This window comes from Clupea harengus, chromosome 5 (genome assembly GCF_900700415.2).
Source record: "Clupea harengus chromosome 5, Ch_v2.0.2, whole genome shotgun sequence".
NCBI classification, from domain to species: domain Eukaryota; kingdom Metazoa; phylum Chordata; class Actinopteri; order Clupeiformes; family Clupeidae; genus Clupea; species Clupea harengus.
In genome coordinates, this window is record NC_045156.1 from 21479227 (window position 1) to 21495386 (window position 16160).

The following is a 16160-nucleotide window of genomic DNA, read 5'->3' on the forward strand; positions in this document are numbered from 1 at the left end:
TGCTCAAGTGCGTGGTGATCCTTCCTTAACTATTTCATTTTGGGTTTTTTATTAAATTCAGGCATATTCACGGGCACCAAGCGGTGTCTCGCTGCTACGTCACCAATTTCAGCAAATGCCAGGGAACAGCGTGGAATCGATGCATTGTAGTGGTAGCTGAGTTTCATACGAAACAGGTAATATAATTAAATGAAAACGGAATGAATATGCCATCGAATGTTACAAACCAAATACTTTAAGGTTGAAGGTTTATGCTTTGATTTATCCATCACGAGTTTTCAAGGTATTATGACAGTCGAACACAACTTTAGTAACTGAAAGCAAACCACCAATTATAGTCGTTCATTCTAGAAAATGAAGATATTCTAGCGGTAAAAAATGTGAAATTTTAGTTTAGTTCATATGAATGACGGTAAAAAGTTCTAGCTACTTAGGTGTGTTTTCTCTGTCTGGTAGGCAACGATGGGGGATTCTCTGCGTGCAATCTTTCTCTTCGTGATCATTTCTCTCCTCCACATCCACTGCCAAGGGGCTAGGCAAACACAGGATCTCAAATGTGGAGGTAAGGCTACATTAATGACAGTAGCCATGCTCCTTTGAATGGTTGCATTTCCTTTGAAAGCAGCCAACATCACTGGTTTGTCTTCCCACCTCTTCCGTTCAGCATGTAGGGCTCTTGTGGATGAAATGGAGACGGCAATCTCTCAAGTTGATCCCAGGAAAATGATCCAGACTGGATCCTTCAGGATCAACCCTGATGGCAGTCAGTCTATACGTGAGGTCAGCATCATCTTTGTAGCTTAAGTGTTTAGATCGCATCTTTACAACTACAGATTTTGTGTGTGCGCCGACAATGTCCCGAGTTGACACATTGTTCTTATTAAGCCTGTCTATATTAGTCTCATATGCCCAAAACGGTGTCTGGTTTCTTAAAAATCGCATCATATAAAAACCAAATAGTCATGGTTGAAATGAGCTGCTGGAGATGATTGTCATTCATATTGTTTGTGCACTTTTTACACTCCTACCAGGTTCCTTTTGCTCGCTCTGAAGGGCATCTTTTGGAGCTCATGGAGGTCATCTGCGAGAAGATGAATGAGTATGGGGAGCGGGTGGACCCCACGTCTAGCCGCAAGACCTACATGAGAATTACTTCACGAGACGGCAAAGCCATGGACCTCTCAGATGGAGCCCTGGACTCCAGAGTCTCGGCCAAATTAAAGTTTGCTGTGAGATTTTTCTCTGCTCCTCCTCCCTTCCTTCCTGAAAAACATATTGCCTACATATTTTAATATCTACAGGCTTCCTATAGAACATACAAAGTTACACCATCAACTACTATTTGAGGTTACCCGTTCACCCTTTGTGTGTTGTTTTTATTTTTTTTTAGTGTGAAACGATTGCTGAACAATATGAAGATGAACTCATCGAATTCTTTGCTCATGAGATGGACAATGTGAAAGACAAACTGTGCAGTAAGCGAACAGGTATAGTGATTCTTAAATTCTGACCACTACCAGTGATTCGTAATTGATGATTCTGTCCACCTCAGATATATGTAGTCTTTTCCCCATCTGTCATGTCACTTTGATCACTGAGGTTTAATACTCATCCATAGTACCAATGGACTTGTATTTCAGACCACTGTTAAATAGTCAAAGTCAAAGTGAAATGTATTTATAAAGCACATTTAAAAACAACCCACGTTGACCAAAGTGCTGTACGATTAAATCACAATAAAATAGAAAATCAAATAGAAAAACAGAAGCAAAACAGTCAACTAAGCATCTATATACACAGAAGGCAAATATACAAATTATCAACTCAGATCAGGAGGATCCAAATGCTAAAGAATAAAAGGGGTTTTTGAGCCTGGACTTGAAGGAGTCAATAGAGGGGGCTGATCTTATAGAGAGGGGGATGCTGTTCCACAGTCTAGGGGCTGCAACAGCAAAAGCGCGGTGACCCCTGGATTTAAGCTTTGGGGGACTGCCAGGAGCCCTAAACTAGACGACCTGAGGGGCCTGGCGGTGGAATTAAGAGGTCTGCGATATAGGAAGCGGCCTGCCCATTCAGGGCTTTCAAAACAAACAGGAGCAGCTTAAAATCAACCCTGAACCGTACTGGAAGCCAGTGGAGAGACGCCTGGTCAGGAGCCTGGCAGCGACGTTTTGGACTAGTTGTAGACGGGACAGGGACGAGTGGCTAAATCCAGTATACAAGGAATTGCAGTAGTCTACCCGGGAGGATATGAAGGCGTGGATGACCTTCTCAAGATCTTTGGGTGACAGGAAAGACTTGATTTAGTCACTATAACTACTACACAGCCAGAAAGATGGGGGAAGACCATCAAATATCTTGTGTTTACATTGATGTCCCTCTGTCACTGTTGTAAGAATTCCCTGATCAACATTACTGACTCAGTTTTCTTCTTGTTTCTACCCATAGATCTTTGTGACCATGCTTTGAAAATGCACCATGACGAGCTATAACATCAAGCCTCTACTGAGATCTCATCCTGTTGATTCAAAACATCAGACTCATCAGTTAGAAGTGGGCTATAATCATCATACGTTTAGTTTTTTTCCCCCTCTGTAATTAATCATTTATGTGAAACAGGTGTACATATACCCTAATCAAATCATCATTTGTCCTGGATTCATGTACTGTAAAATAATTCCTGGACACAACAGGGATTTCTTAGTCTACTTAAGTTCCTAAATTAAGACTTAAGTTCAGGTGTTCTTTATGTTTATTCTGAAAATGTGGTATTTTGTACAGTACATCTTTTGAAAATCAACACAGTTAGCTTAAGGACCAGGATCAGTTTTATATATTACTGTAGGATTTAAATTTTACATTGTAACTACAGGTCTGTTCATTGGAGAAATGTAAAATTGACTTCTTTTGTACTACATTTTGATGTACCTCAAAAATGTTTTCCATCTTAAGCCCTGTCTTAGTTACATGATACGTTGAGATAATATGTTTTTTAAGAAAAATAAGTACTTTCCTGTATGTCTGTCTTTGAGAATATATATGTTTCTAGACAACTGAGGCTGTGTGTTTTTGTTGTTGTTTTTTTGTGTGTACAATTTGACATTTTTTCACAATGTACTAGGAAAGTTAGCAATGATGGTAATTCAATATTTTGGACATATTGTATGTATGTCCTCTGACTACACAAAGCTCTGATCAGGACGTGTAATTGGAATAGCTGACACATTCTACCCTTACCCATTTACAGACAATCTGCATACCAACTGAAGAATATAACTATCACCGTCACAAGGATATCCTAAATAGAACTAGAAGCGTTTTAGTGCAAAAAAAAAAAGCGTTTTAGTGCAGATCAGCGCTCGAATTACTTGTGCTCTTAGTGGTGGAATTGTTCAACGTTTTTTATACAACCTCTAAACTAGTTGTAATTTACTACAACATATTGCGCAACAATATTGCATTTCTGACGCACTTGAATTTTATGCAGCGATTGTTTATGACGTCACTGAAATCACATTACGCACCGACCAATCATACTTTTGGGCCCTTGGTACCTTCGCTCAACCTTCACCGCGGCTACCAACTCAGGAGGGGCACCTTCAGAAAGCACTGGGTGCACTGGTCGTTAAGTGGCTTAATATTTATCCTACGTCGGCATACCCCTCACATTCACAATGTCCCTACTGTCTGTAAGCAGGCTTGCGCCGAAGATCCTGAATTCTAAGGTAAGATTGTTCAAAAAGAGTCCTTGCGTTAGCTTGCTGGCTAGTAACATTGTTCTCGTGCAGTGACTAAAGCAGCTAGCTTGCTAACTGTGTAACTGCTGGATAACAGTGTCCTGTATGAATATAAGCATGTCAGTGCTATTCAATGTTACAGCCGGACAGCAGTCCATTCTTGGAAGTTACGCACGAGTGTTATAGATTGTTATGTTAATACAGTACCAAGTTTTTAAATTATATAATATGGAATGGCTATGGAACGTTAACATTTGCCAACCAACTTGGCTTATTTATTGCAAGAAGGCTAGCAGGGTAGCAGCTACCAACCTAGCAAGTCAGTCTGAAGCGAAGTTGTTGGTTTGTTAAGCTCCTAAACGTGAATGTACCCAGTTAATTTGCACGACATCCATGAGTTTCTCAAAGGCTTGACACATAGTCTCCCCAGTAAGGGCTTAAATGTAGTTGGCTATGTCATTTAAACTCCTTGTGTAGGGGCTAGCGTCTCTTTGATTCCCCAACTTGCAACACTACACCTGCTAACCTGTAATCTACCTTGGAGTAATGGCTGATTAATCTGATAGTTATCTGTTAAATCAGCATTTATACTCCGCATAAAATGTAGCCAGCTGTCTTCGTAAGTATTTAACCCATAACAAGTTAGTTCATGGAAACGTACTCAAATCGTCCCGGTAACTAGTCCACACTCTGTGTCTACCATGGCATCGGGAAAGCAGTGTTTCACCTTTTGCCCATTTTCATTTTTAGTGGCGCTATTAATGATGGAGAAAAAAAAAACATGTATTGTTAAAAGACGCTGCGTGGCTCAATTTGTGGTTGTGTCAGCACGTCAGCTGACGTGTAGTGTACGACCCTATGGTTATTTTTCACCTGCGACAATCAACATTAATCTCACCTTGGTAACTTTCAAGCCGGGTTCGGTCTTTGTGCCTCACCGTTTTGTTCCGTCTTGAGTCAGGTTAAAATTTGCTTTGTCATTTTTATCTCAAGGTCAGTTTAGACAACCCTGGTAAGGTCACGGAAGTACATATCTTTTCTTTGGCGTGTGGTTGACGTGTGGACAGCCACAATACTGCCATGCCTGTGAGGAACCCGGTGTTGGCGTATTGTAGCAGCGGAGCATTGGGGAGGGTTCCTTATAGCTTCTCCACAGTTTATTGAGCACACACAGCATAGATGAATTCAGGAGGTTGGGAATACCCCGTCTTGTATGCGGACGCGACACACTAGGTGGCCAAATACGCTGACAAAAAAATCACACAGAACCAGCTACACATGTCATATCAAACAGATTCAAACGGATAACAGAATTACACACTAACGCTAACACAGGCACATTCTATATTGAAACATTACACACACAATTGAACATTGACAGACAACACACACACTGCATTATGGGGCGAACTGTTTACACACACAGTTTTACACACAGAAATAGGCAACCCCCTGCACACTACATAGCCCCCTCCAGGCTGATCACTGGTCCACCACGAGGTGTTTCAGCTGCTCATGGCAAAGGGACTGGTGAAGGCAGCACTGTTTGTCTGACCAGCCACATCCTATACACAACACCAGACAGTCTAGTTAACACAGTGCAGGGCTCGTACCATTGGCTCGTTAAGGTCAGGACCGTAACCCCTACCTGAAGTCCTTGCTTCTGCAGCAAGTGTCGCCTTGGGGGGGGGGGGGGGGGGGGGGGCTCTCCAGTGTCTATCATGCTAGACCAGGCTGGTGTATGTGCACTATTCGTCTTTGGATGGCTTCTCTGGTTCTCCGTCAGCCCCTCACAGCTCTGCTGGCACTGGTCATTGGCAACCTGTCTGGTCTCAGCGGACAGCAGGGGCTTAGGAGTGGTGAGCTCTCGGGTGTGCTGTAGTGACACAGCAGCAGCTCTCCTCCGTGACCTTGTTGACTACTACAGCGAGAAGTCTTCTCTGCAGTGAGCGTGGTCTCAGCTTACGCTGGTGGTCTCGGTGTGATAACGGCGGTGGTCTCGGCGTGCTGGACCCTGATGGCAATGCAGCTTCTTGACTCGGTGTCTGGCGGCTCTGGAGGCAGTTGCTAGGGTGTGAAGACCCTGTGGATGACTGGTGGATTAAAGACATCATCTCTCTGCTTGCGACACTTCTGATGACAACTGTGGCAGGAGCAAGGTGCTGGTCTCTCTCCAGCTGGTAGTGGTTCTTCACTGGTGGGCTGTGTTGTGGCACTCTGGGGCTGTTGACGTGGATGGGTTGTCTTGTCCAGTGGCGTGGAGGGCCACAGTTTCAGTGCCCAGAAATAGCTGTGCTCTGGGTACATCCACCTGGCCAACAGATCCAATCCCCGGATGGCTCTTCGGTTCCGGGCAGTGTTCTGGGACAGACAAGGGAGATTGTGGGCCCAGTATCCAATAGAGCTCGGCATGGGTGCCCTCCAAGTCACAGTCAATCTATAGCCCTTTAGCCTGGCTCAGCCGACCGTGGCAGGGATTGGGGTTCTGAGGGGACAGTCCTACCGCTGTGTTAGTTTGACGGTGGCTGGGGCGCTGCGCAGTGCTGCTGCAGAGCAATGGCGTGCAACATGCCTAGCTTCTCCACATCTGTAGCACCCCTCACACTGCCCTGCCACTCTCCAGGAGACTGCACCTTGGGTGCTGGGGAGCTGCCGCTACTACCTGGCATGTTGCCATCCTTCCTCACTCTCCCCAAGGTCAGCTTGGCGCATGGGATGCTTTGGAGGGGTGGACTGCAGAACGTGCTCCCTCGCTCTGCCTTATTCGGGGCTGCCACCAGAGAGCTGGGGGCACTGAGACGAAAGGGCTCCCTCAGCCATTCTGGCTAAAAACCCTGGATGAAGGCTTGAAGCACAAGCTTCTCTCGTTGGCCGTCTGCTGGAATATAGCTTTTCGGCCTTGGCCCACCCTGGTGCAGTTCTTCAGTGATGTCTCTGATTGTCGCCACTTCTTCCGGTCCTCAGGGTGGCACTCAATCCCCCTTCTAACACCAGTGTAGCAACCGAGCAGTTGAAAGCCTTTTCTTTGGCTTCCTCACCGTTTATGGAGAACACATAGCATTCTCCCAGGCTGATGCAGAAGGTTGGCAAACAGACATTATACTCAGGCCCAATGCAGACGGAGTCTAGTTTGCCTGAACCCGGAGAACCCCGTCTCCGGATAGCCCTATCGTGCAGACGAACGCACTGTATCTGCACTCCCTCGAATCGGGGGTCCAAAGTAAACTCGAAATCCGGTTGCGGTTGGTGTTCGTCTGCACGCTATCCGCATACCTAATTGGATTGCCCCACGTGATCGCATCATTAGACCAGCCAGAACAACGGACACAACCGGCATTATTTAATAACTGAATGGGTTGCCATGGCGCAGTGAGTTTGGCAGCCAGTTATAACAGCTCTCCAGTTTTAAAAAATAAATTCTTCCTATTACCTTGCTCCTTTTCCACGTGAATTTCCCTAACGGGATTAATACAAATGTATCTATCTATCTGTTGTTAGGAAAGGGATGACATTAACAAGCCACACTTTAATCTATCACTGTTTAATCTATTTGCATCAGACCATTTTTCAAAAACCAGTTTTTAAAAGTGTCAGCAATAGCCTATATGAGCAAATCTGACGTGAAAAGATTTTTTATTATAGACGGAAGTTTCAAAACAGATGAATGTTACGTTAGCTCTAGTCCTGTCAGACAACGATAGCGATAGCTACTAGCTAGCGTTAACGTTACTTCAGAGGTAGCCTTCAGTACGTGAAGGACAAAGCCCTCAACAATAGCCTACATTTGTTGTTAGTAATAAAACCATGAAATTGGAAGCAATTGTAAACCATGAAACATCCATGATCCACAGCACTTGCATTGTGGTCTCTCGTGCTGAAGCTCAGCATCTCCATAAAGCACAGGCATTTGAACAACTCAGACATGTCATGTTGCACATTGCTTTGTTGCACTGTTCTAAACTCTTTATTATCAATAACAAATATAATTATTTTTCGCTTAACCTACAGTCTGCTCTTACCACTGATTTTATAAATCACCATAATGTGTTACTGTGCAGATTAAATGTAGGCTATGCGGCTAAGCTAAACGTTGCTAGTTGGAGCTCAACTACTGTCATATGTTACTTTGATAGCATGCTCCTGTCTTCTTCTCCGTTTTCTTCAGTTGTCTGTAGCACCAAAGCGCCACCAACAGGCGTGGGGGATGTACTACAGCTGAGTCAATCGGATTCGCTGGGTTCATGTGCACGCGATTTAAAAAGTTGATGAAAAATGAACCCGGGTTCAGGCAAACTAGGCTTCGTCTGCATGGGGTCTCAGTCTTATACTCAGATGCGATACACTAGGTAGGGGTGGCCAAATACACTAAGACAGAAAAAGAACTACAACCAGCTACACATAGCACAGACTCAAATGGATAACAGAATTTCACGCAAACATTAACATAGGCTAGAAAACACAGGCACATTCTGAATTGGAACATTTAAACACAGAATTAAACATTGACAGGCAACCGGCACTGCATTATATGGCGAACTATTTACATGCTGCTTTAGAAAAGAAGCTCAGTTGAGCTGTTGTGCATGTGTAATATACGTTAGGATGAGCTCTCCAAATTCAACCTCTTATTTATATAATATCAGAAAATGTAAAAGTGAGAATGAGACAGTCAGGAAATCAGTAACAGAGAGAGAGGAGTCCGGTCACAATCTCCCAGTGTAACGCCTGAATAGTTGTCAATGGGAAGATTCTGTACTGGATGATAAAAACCAGGGTTAACAGTTCTCATCTGTAGACAGCCCTGGTCAAGAATGCTCTATACATGGTTCTCTTTTTGTTTATTACGCCTGTAATAAGCTGAATGGGTGTTCGGCTTTGTTCTCAGTTGGTTCTCAGTGTTTCAGTAGATGTTTTGTCTTTTAAAATGTAGTAGCCTAGCCTATATACTGACTTAAACTAAACAAAAACCATTAATTTGATGTTGTCAGTCTGGGGCCTGGGCCTTTTAATAAAACAGCCTTAGTTATCTTTTACACCGCAGGTAATTGAACTTTGATGTGCACGTTGAGTTTATTGAGTTTGGCAAGCATGGTCTACATATTTTCAGCTTCATAATAGTACAGTTCTCCATAGTGTCTAGAACTGGTAACTGGAACTGGTAATATTGACATTCAGGTAAAAGATGGATCATCCAAAGTGAAGGGTAGCTTTGAATGTTTCAATGTTTACAGAAAAGACACAAAAAAAATCACCCATCTATATTCATTCATACACAGGGGTCAGTTACAGCAACTCAATCAGCCAAAATGTGTGTGTCACACATCTAAGAGAGAATGGGTGATACTGGGTGAATGGTGATACTGTCATTGTGATACAACTACCTTGTTTTTTTCTCTTAGAGTGCAGCTTGTGTCTTTGTGGCAGCAAGAAATGCTTCTTCAGCAACGGTAGGTGCTGTGCATGTGTGTGCCTGTGTATTTGCATGTCCATAAAGTGTATAGACTAAATCCTCACAGAGCCACCTCACTGTTCTTCTAGTAATCATACTGCTTTAGCTTTACATGTAGAACCTAATGATATGTCAAAGTGTTGCCCTTGTGCCTGCTCCTGGGGGGTTCAGGCTCTGGGCTCTGTCAAGCGCCTTGAGAAAATGTTATTGTTTGGGCGCTATATAAAATAGAATAGAGTTAAGTCTACCCATTCTCTTAGCTTCTACAGGATTGCTGTAGTAATATCGCTTAATCTTAATATGTCTTGAGGCTTAACATAGCAGTGCTAATTATACATTTTGATTGAATTGACAGAACCTGAAGGATGTCCTGACAGACCTCGTTCCTAAAGAACAGAGTCGTATCAAGAACTTCAAACAGCAGTATGGCAAAACCAACATCGGCCAGATTACAGTCGACATGGTAAGCTCTACAGTCATATAGTAGTTGAGTTTGCTTGTGAGTTTACTAATGTGATTATGATCATTATCTCTGCCAAGGAGGTTGTTTTTGTTTCTGTCAGTTTTTGCGTAATCCTTCTGACAATCAGGCTGATTTTCATGAAACTTGAAGGGGTTGAAGGGCTTCAATTACATTTGGAGTGGCGTGGCTGATCCACCAATTATTTTTTCACGTTTGTTGACATTGCGAGAGCATGCATTTAACCTTGGCGGAGGTCTGCACTCTCCGAGATATGTGTATGAAGAACAGCCCAAAAAAATTATAGTCCAGAATTCTGAATTAAATGGTGCTTTGCCCTATCCACTGTGTGCTTGAGTGTGTGTTGAGAATAATAATAATGTGTGTGTGACTGTGCCCTCAGGTGTATGGTGGCATGAGAGGAATGAAGGGTCTGGTGTATGAGACGTCAGTGCTGGACCCAGACGAGGTGAGTAGCTCTGCGTGTGGTTCACAGTCCACTAATGTTTAGTTTATGCAGGTTCTTGTATGTAGGTTAGTTCTGAAAAGTTATTGCAATATAGTATGTTTGCTGGGCATTTATCACAGTGTTGTCACCTAAATATGGACTTTGGGATTCCCACAATATATTCCCTGACTCAGGTGAAGTGTTGTTCGTGAAGACCTTTTATGGACTGTGTCAGGTGATTCGTGTAGCAGTTTAACCTGTATTGTATGTGTGACCTAAAGTGTCTGGTTTGTCACTTAAACAAAGCTTTCATGCCAAGCATGGTGAAGATGTTTGCTAGTGACTAGAGAGTGTTTGTGGAAAGCCCTGCTTTCTTTTTTATACAGCACTAACACACCACACCACACCCATGATACAGGAAGAGATCCTATATTAGTCACGAGACAAAAGAAAATTAAAAACCACGAGCGTGAGAGGGGACTGTGGGAAATGTAGTGAGAGCATGGGACATCACTGAAGGAATGAGTGATGAATGAAATTGTCATTGTGATAAATGACATCTGTGTTCAGCTGATGGTAACATTAGTCAGTACAATGACTTGAAATGCACAGATTCAAACATTGTGGAAGATGAAATCTGATTTATGGTCTCTGTCAGGGTATCCGTTTCCGTGGCTACAGCATTCCAGAATGCCAGCAGCTGCTACCCAAAGCGCCTGGGGGGGCGGAGCCACTGCCTGAGGGCCTCTTCTGGCTTCTGGTGACCGGACAGGTGCCCTCCGAAGAACAGGTGAGTGAGCAGGTGTCTGTGTGTGAGTGAAAGTGTGCACGTATGTGAGAGCGCACGTGTGTTAGAGCCAACATCAGTGTGTGCCTGAGATTTTAAATGTTTGGGGTAAATGTGACGTGTGTGTCCATTTTCACATAGGTAAACTGGGTGTCTAAGGAGTGGGCAAAGCGTGCCGCCCTGCCCTCCCACGTGGTCACCATGCTGGACAACTTCCCAACCAACCTGCACCCCATGTCCCAGTTCAGCGCCGCCGTCACGGCCCTGAACAGCGAGAGCAGCTTCGCACGCGCCTACTCCGAGGGAGTGAACAAGGCCAAGTACTGGGAGGTGAGGAACACCAGGACCACACACACACACACACACACACAACCATCGAGCAGAGGTGTAAGGATTTTGTATCAAAAATGGCATTTTTGTCATTTGGTTTTGATTCTGGTAAATATGTAGTTAATTCCATGATTTTGAAAATGTCCACATCTTTCCAGTTAGATGTTAACTCAACATAACTGGAAAAGCAGTGTGTCCCTAAAGCCTTCACCTTTGCAGCTCTTTGTAACCGTGTACAGTTTTCAGGCCAAGGTAGCTGAGCTTGGCTATCAGCCACCCAGAGAAAAGTTCAAAGGTTTTCTCAGTAATGATTTTAAAGGGGTTATTCTTACTCATTTATACACACACTCATAAGATAATTTACAGTAATTACCCAGGCCTGTTGCATAACAAAAATAAATAAAAAAAATCTTCCTTGGCGTGCCTCTTGCCGTGAAAGCCTTTGGAAGTGACTCTAAACATCCAGTTTGCGTCCAGTTTGTGTATGAGGACTCCATGGACCTGATTGCCAAGCTGCCGTGCGTGGCGGCTAAGATCTACCGCAACCTGTACCGCGAGGGCAGCAGCATCGGCGCCATCGACTCTTCCTTGGACTGGTCCCACAACTTCTCCAACATGCTGGGCTACAGCGAGACCCAGTTCACTGAGCTCATGCGCCTCTACCTCACCATCCACAGGTCAGCCCAGCAGGTCATAGAACAGGCCTTATTTAGCCGTTACATCTGCACTTTTGGCCCTGCTCCTACTGCTTGTACGAAACTTAAAACATATCTAAAACGTAGTCTTTTTGGTTATCAATTAATTATCCTGCCTGTTTGGATATCAATATGTTGGTCTGTCTGTCTGTCTGTCTTCATTCTATCATTTGTTTTAACATTGTATCAAAAATGTACAGTGCACCAGACAAGAAGCTTACTCCTATGATCTGGATATTTTGCTTGGGTTTACACTATACAGAATGGCAGGTGATTAATGGTTGGCATTGTGTGTGTGTGTGTGTGTGTGTGTGTGTGTGTGTGTGTGTGTGTGTGTGTGTGTGTGTGTGTGTGTGTGTGTGTGTGTGTGTGTGTGTTTTGTGGCTTCAGTGACCATGAAGGAGGGAACGTCAGTGCCCACACCAGCCACCTGGTGGGCAGTGCTCTCTCTGACCCCTACCTGTCCTTCAGCGCAGCCATGAATGGCCTTGCAGGACCTCTGCACGGCCTCGCCAACCAGGTGTGTGTGTGTGTGGGGCCATGCTCATGAATGTCTACCACTAGCAAATTGTATTGTTTGATATTAAACCATTCGACCAACCCATACACCAGTAATGGTGGGCTGTACTCCAAGGCCCAGCATAAAAGAGGTCATAAATGTCGACTGAATACAATTCTAGGTATTCCTTCTTAATTGAAAGGTTTAAGAGAATTGAACTCCCTACTCTTTAAGGCCTTACCTGTTGCAGGTCATGTCTAATTTTTTTAAATAGATGGCCACTTATAAGTGGTGTCTGGTGTGACTGACCGTGTGTGTGTTCTACTGAAATACCAACACTGTTCGTTTTCTGTTGTATTGTGACATGATTTCAAGATGTGTGCTGGTATTTCCTCTTGTGTTGTAACGGACATGTTCTCATGATGAACGCTAGTATTTCCCTTTTGCTTTGTAACAGACGAGATCTCATGTTCTTTGTTATAGTAGATGTGTGCTTGCATTTTCCTCTGTGATATAAAACCTGTTCTCACCCCTTTGTTGTCTCTGACCGTCCATAGGAGGTGCTGGTGTGGCTGACTGCACTGCAGAAGGAGATGGGTGGTGAGGTGTCCGATGAAGCGATGAGGGATTACATCTGGAACACACTCAAGTCAGGAAGGGTGAGCTTGACACTCCCTGGTTGCATTTCCCCCAATGAGTCATTATGCCACTGCCACAGTAACTAAGAGTCCTAAATGTGATTTCCGCTTCACCAATTAACTGTAATCATTTCACAACACACCTTTGGGAAATGCACCATCGGGCTAAGGCATCCATCATAACTAAAGGTGGAGGTAGTTTTTTCCTCAAGTCACAATCTTTTGTTGGAAATTAACTAATGCTGTGATGGAGAGAATTGAGACCTTTTATGAAGGTCAAAATGTAGAATGGTTTTGTGATGTTTGGCAAATTAACTCTTACATTCAGTGATGTGTCCTCCCCTCGGTCTCCCATGTATGGCATTGAGCTGCTGTCCCTGATTGGTATCTCCTCTCTCTGCGCCAGGTGGTACCAGGGTACGGGCACGCAGTGCTGAGGAAGACGGATCCACGGTACACGTGCCAGCGCGAGTTTGCCCTCAAACACCTGCCCAATGATCCCATGTTCAAGCTTGTGGCACAGCTCTACAAGATCGTGCCCAACGTACTGCTGGAGCAGGGCAAGGCCAAGAACCCCTGGCCCAACGTGGACGCCCACAGCGGGGTCCTGCTGCAGGTGAGACTGCCTCTACACAACACATAGGTGGAGTGACATACCTGCTACAGGTTTGACCCACATTACTGATAGCCTCACCTGAAGCTCAGCCTCTATTTCAGTCCGGAACAGAGAGCTAAGATAAGATGCCGGCCTCAGGTTTGCCACAGGCATTCATGATACAGGCTGTACTTAAATGGTGCTGATGGGTTGATGTAGCATTTGCTAATGTCACTCCATGATCAGTGTAGCTGGTTATCAGCACCTGTATTCTAGAGCTTTTACTCTACACTTTGCCAATGGAAGTGCTCCCACTCCAAATTCACCCAACCAGCTCTATTAGCAGTCCCCCATGTTTTAGTCATGAAGAATTACTACGCAACATCAAAGGCACTTGCAGTTAGTCTGCATGTGCAGCAAATGCCCCAGCAGGTACACCTTGTGTTATAATTAGTCCTTGCCCCCTGGATAATCCTCTGTTTAAAAGTGACTACTGTTAAACCTCTTCCAAAAGCCATAGAGACTCTGTGTGTGTGTGTGTGTGTGTGTGTGTGTGTGACGCCTGCTGTGTGTTTCTGTGTGTTTGCCTGAGCAGTACTACGGCATGACTGAGATGAACTACTACACGGTGCTGTTCGGCGTGTCCCGCGCCCTGGGGGTCTTGGCCCAGCTGATCTGGAGCAGAGCCCTGGGCTTCCCCCTGGAGCGCCCCAAATCCATGAGCTCCGATGGACTTATGCAACTGGTCGGAGCCAAGTCTGGCTAGAGGAGGAGGAGGAGAGGGAGAAAGAGAGGAGCTGGAGGAAGATGGGGAAGGCAGAAGAGCTGAAATTTGGGGGTGGGGGAGAGAAGGGAGATGGGGCTTGTTTTCAAAAGAGAGACCACACACTTTTAAGAACTCAAAAGAAGGGCCTTTACCGCAGTTCAAATAGCTAACTTATTGTTAACAGGGCAGTAGCTGATGATTTAAAAGCTCAGTCAGTAAGAACGGCGTAGAACTGTTTTTGTTGTGTTTGAAGGGTCTGGGGGAGGGAGGGGGGGGTGGTATCATATTGTGGAAATATAGACTTTAACTTGGTATAACAAAGATGTTCAAATGTACAGTTGATATATGTTGCCGTCTCAGTTTGGGCACAGCAGAGGTGGATAAGCAGTAAGGTAATTTAAGATCATTTAAGGTGTATGTTAATGAACAGAAGAGGATCCAGCTCCAGCTAAAAATCAAAAATGGCTGATATTTTTTGTTTTGTCCATTTGTTTGATTTGTATTGTCTGTCCCGTCTAGGTATGGCATTTTAGGATGTACGTTCGTTTGATCTCTTGTCTTTCCAGAGTGTAGCGCTCCTCTATTTTTGCAGCCTTATCCCATTTTGTCATATTTTGCCCTTTTTCTTTATTTTGATTCTGGATGGGGCGTTGGGGTGTGATTGTATTTCGTGGCTCCAGGTGGTTCAGAATTGGTTTAACCCTGGGAGGTTTTATTTTTTTAACGTGGGCTCTACAACATTATCGCCTGCACATTTAAGAACTAATCAGTAACTGGAAATTCATAGCTTGACCGTTCTCTATACTGGCTCAATAAGCAATATGAGGGACATTGAGTATCATCAATGGCTTGCCACCACAGTATTAGAGCAATGCGCCAGCCGCAAATTTCTCCTTTAAAATGAATGTAAAGCAGGATATGAACACCTGTTAAGAAGGGGAAGCCACTTTAAATTTGTACCACACAAAAAAAGAATAATACACTCCAAGAAAGCGAAGGTCTTTTTTTTATTGTAATATAACCACTCATGTTCAACCAAGCAGCCCTAAAACAAATTGAAAACCCCAACTCCTGAACAAAAGTGTGTGTGTGCACTGCTTTCTAACCAGGTGATGTATCCAACCAGGTCTTTAGGAAATCACATGTATTCCATTCAACGTACTTAGTGGGCCGAGTCCATTGGATAACTTGGAATTCAAGTTTCGCCCTGACTCAAGGTCTCCACACTTCTCATATTTCAGTAAATACTGAAAATAAAAATTACATATTTAACAAGAAAGGCTTGAAAAAACGCCTTATATATGAAAATCTGAAGAGCTGAATTTTAATTTGAACACCAATACTGGTACATACATACTCACTTTTTGTCTGTGCTGTGTAGTGATGCAATTAAATAACTACCAAATACGGATGGCGACGGGGAAGAGAGGAGTTCTTACACAGCGTTGTGTTGAGTTCGTACTCGTAGCATAGGGCCGGGAGAGTGTTGTGTACCGTGGGGAGGGGGCTTGTTTGAGTGTTGACAGACGACTGCATCTGTAAATCTCTCACTTCGCACCACTGTCAATAAAGCCTGACTCCACTTGAGTTTAAGTCCCTCTCCTGGCATTGATTAAACCCCTAAAAGCTAAGATCTGTTCCACTAAATTACATTCATAAGTTTTGACATGTTGTGTATCATAAAAAACACTATATGAACAAGTTAACAAGGGTAAAAACATGACTTTAATCACAGACCTGCTGCAACCACTATACG

General features: G+C 44.0%; 2 protein-coding genes across 3 annotated transcripts; both read left to right on the forward strand.

Moving 5' to 3' along the window:
- The first annotated feature begins 12 nt into the window (after nt 1-12).
- cnpy2 (canopy FGF signaling regulator 2) lies at nt 13-3053 on the forward strand. Of its 2 annotated transcripts, none has more exons than XM_012824861.3 (6): nt 13-176; nt 457-562; nt 665-780; nt 1032-1229; nt 1391-1487; nt 2449-3053. In XM_012824861.3, exons 2-6 carry the CDS (start codon nt 463-465, stop codon nt 2490-2492), a joined length of 555 nt encoding a protein of 184 aa, XP_012680315.1. In that variant the 5' UTR covers nt 13-176; nt 457-462; the 3' UTR covers nt 2493-3053. The 2 variants fall into 2 exon arrangements, with proteins under 2 accessions (XP_012680315.1, XP_031423928.1); XM_031568068.2 differs by having other exon boundaries at nt 161-283.
- Nucleotides 3054-3534: 481 nt separating this feature from the next.
- LOC105897908 (citrate synthase, mitochondrial) lies at nt 3535-15997 on the forward strand. The gene is made up of 11 exons (XM_012824897.3): nt 3535-3725; nt 9137-9184; nt 9542-9649; nt 10050-10115; nt 10753-10884; nt 11023-11211; nt 11689-11888; nt 12297-12426; nt 12963-13064; nt 13450-13659; nt 14234-15997. Exons 1-11 carry the CDS (start codon nt 3675-3677, stop codon nt 14402-14404), a joined length of 1407 nt encoding a protein of 468 aa, XP_012680351.1. The 5' UTR covers nt 3535-3674; the 3' UTR covers nt 14405-15997.
- The last annotated feature ends 163 nt before the right edge of the window (nt 15998-16160 follow it).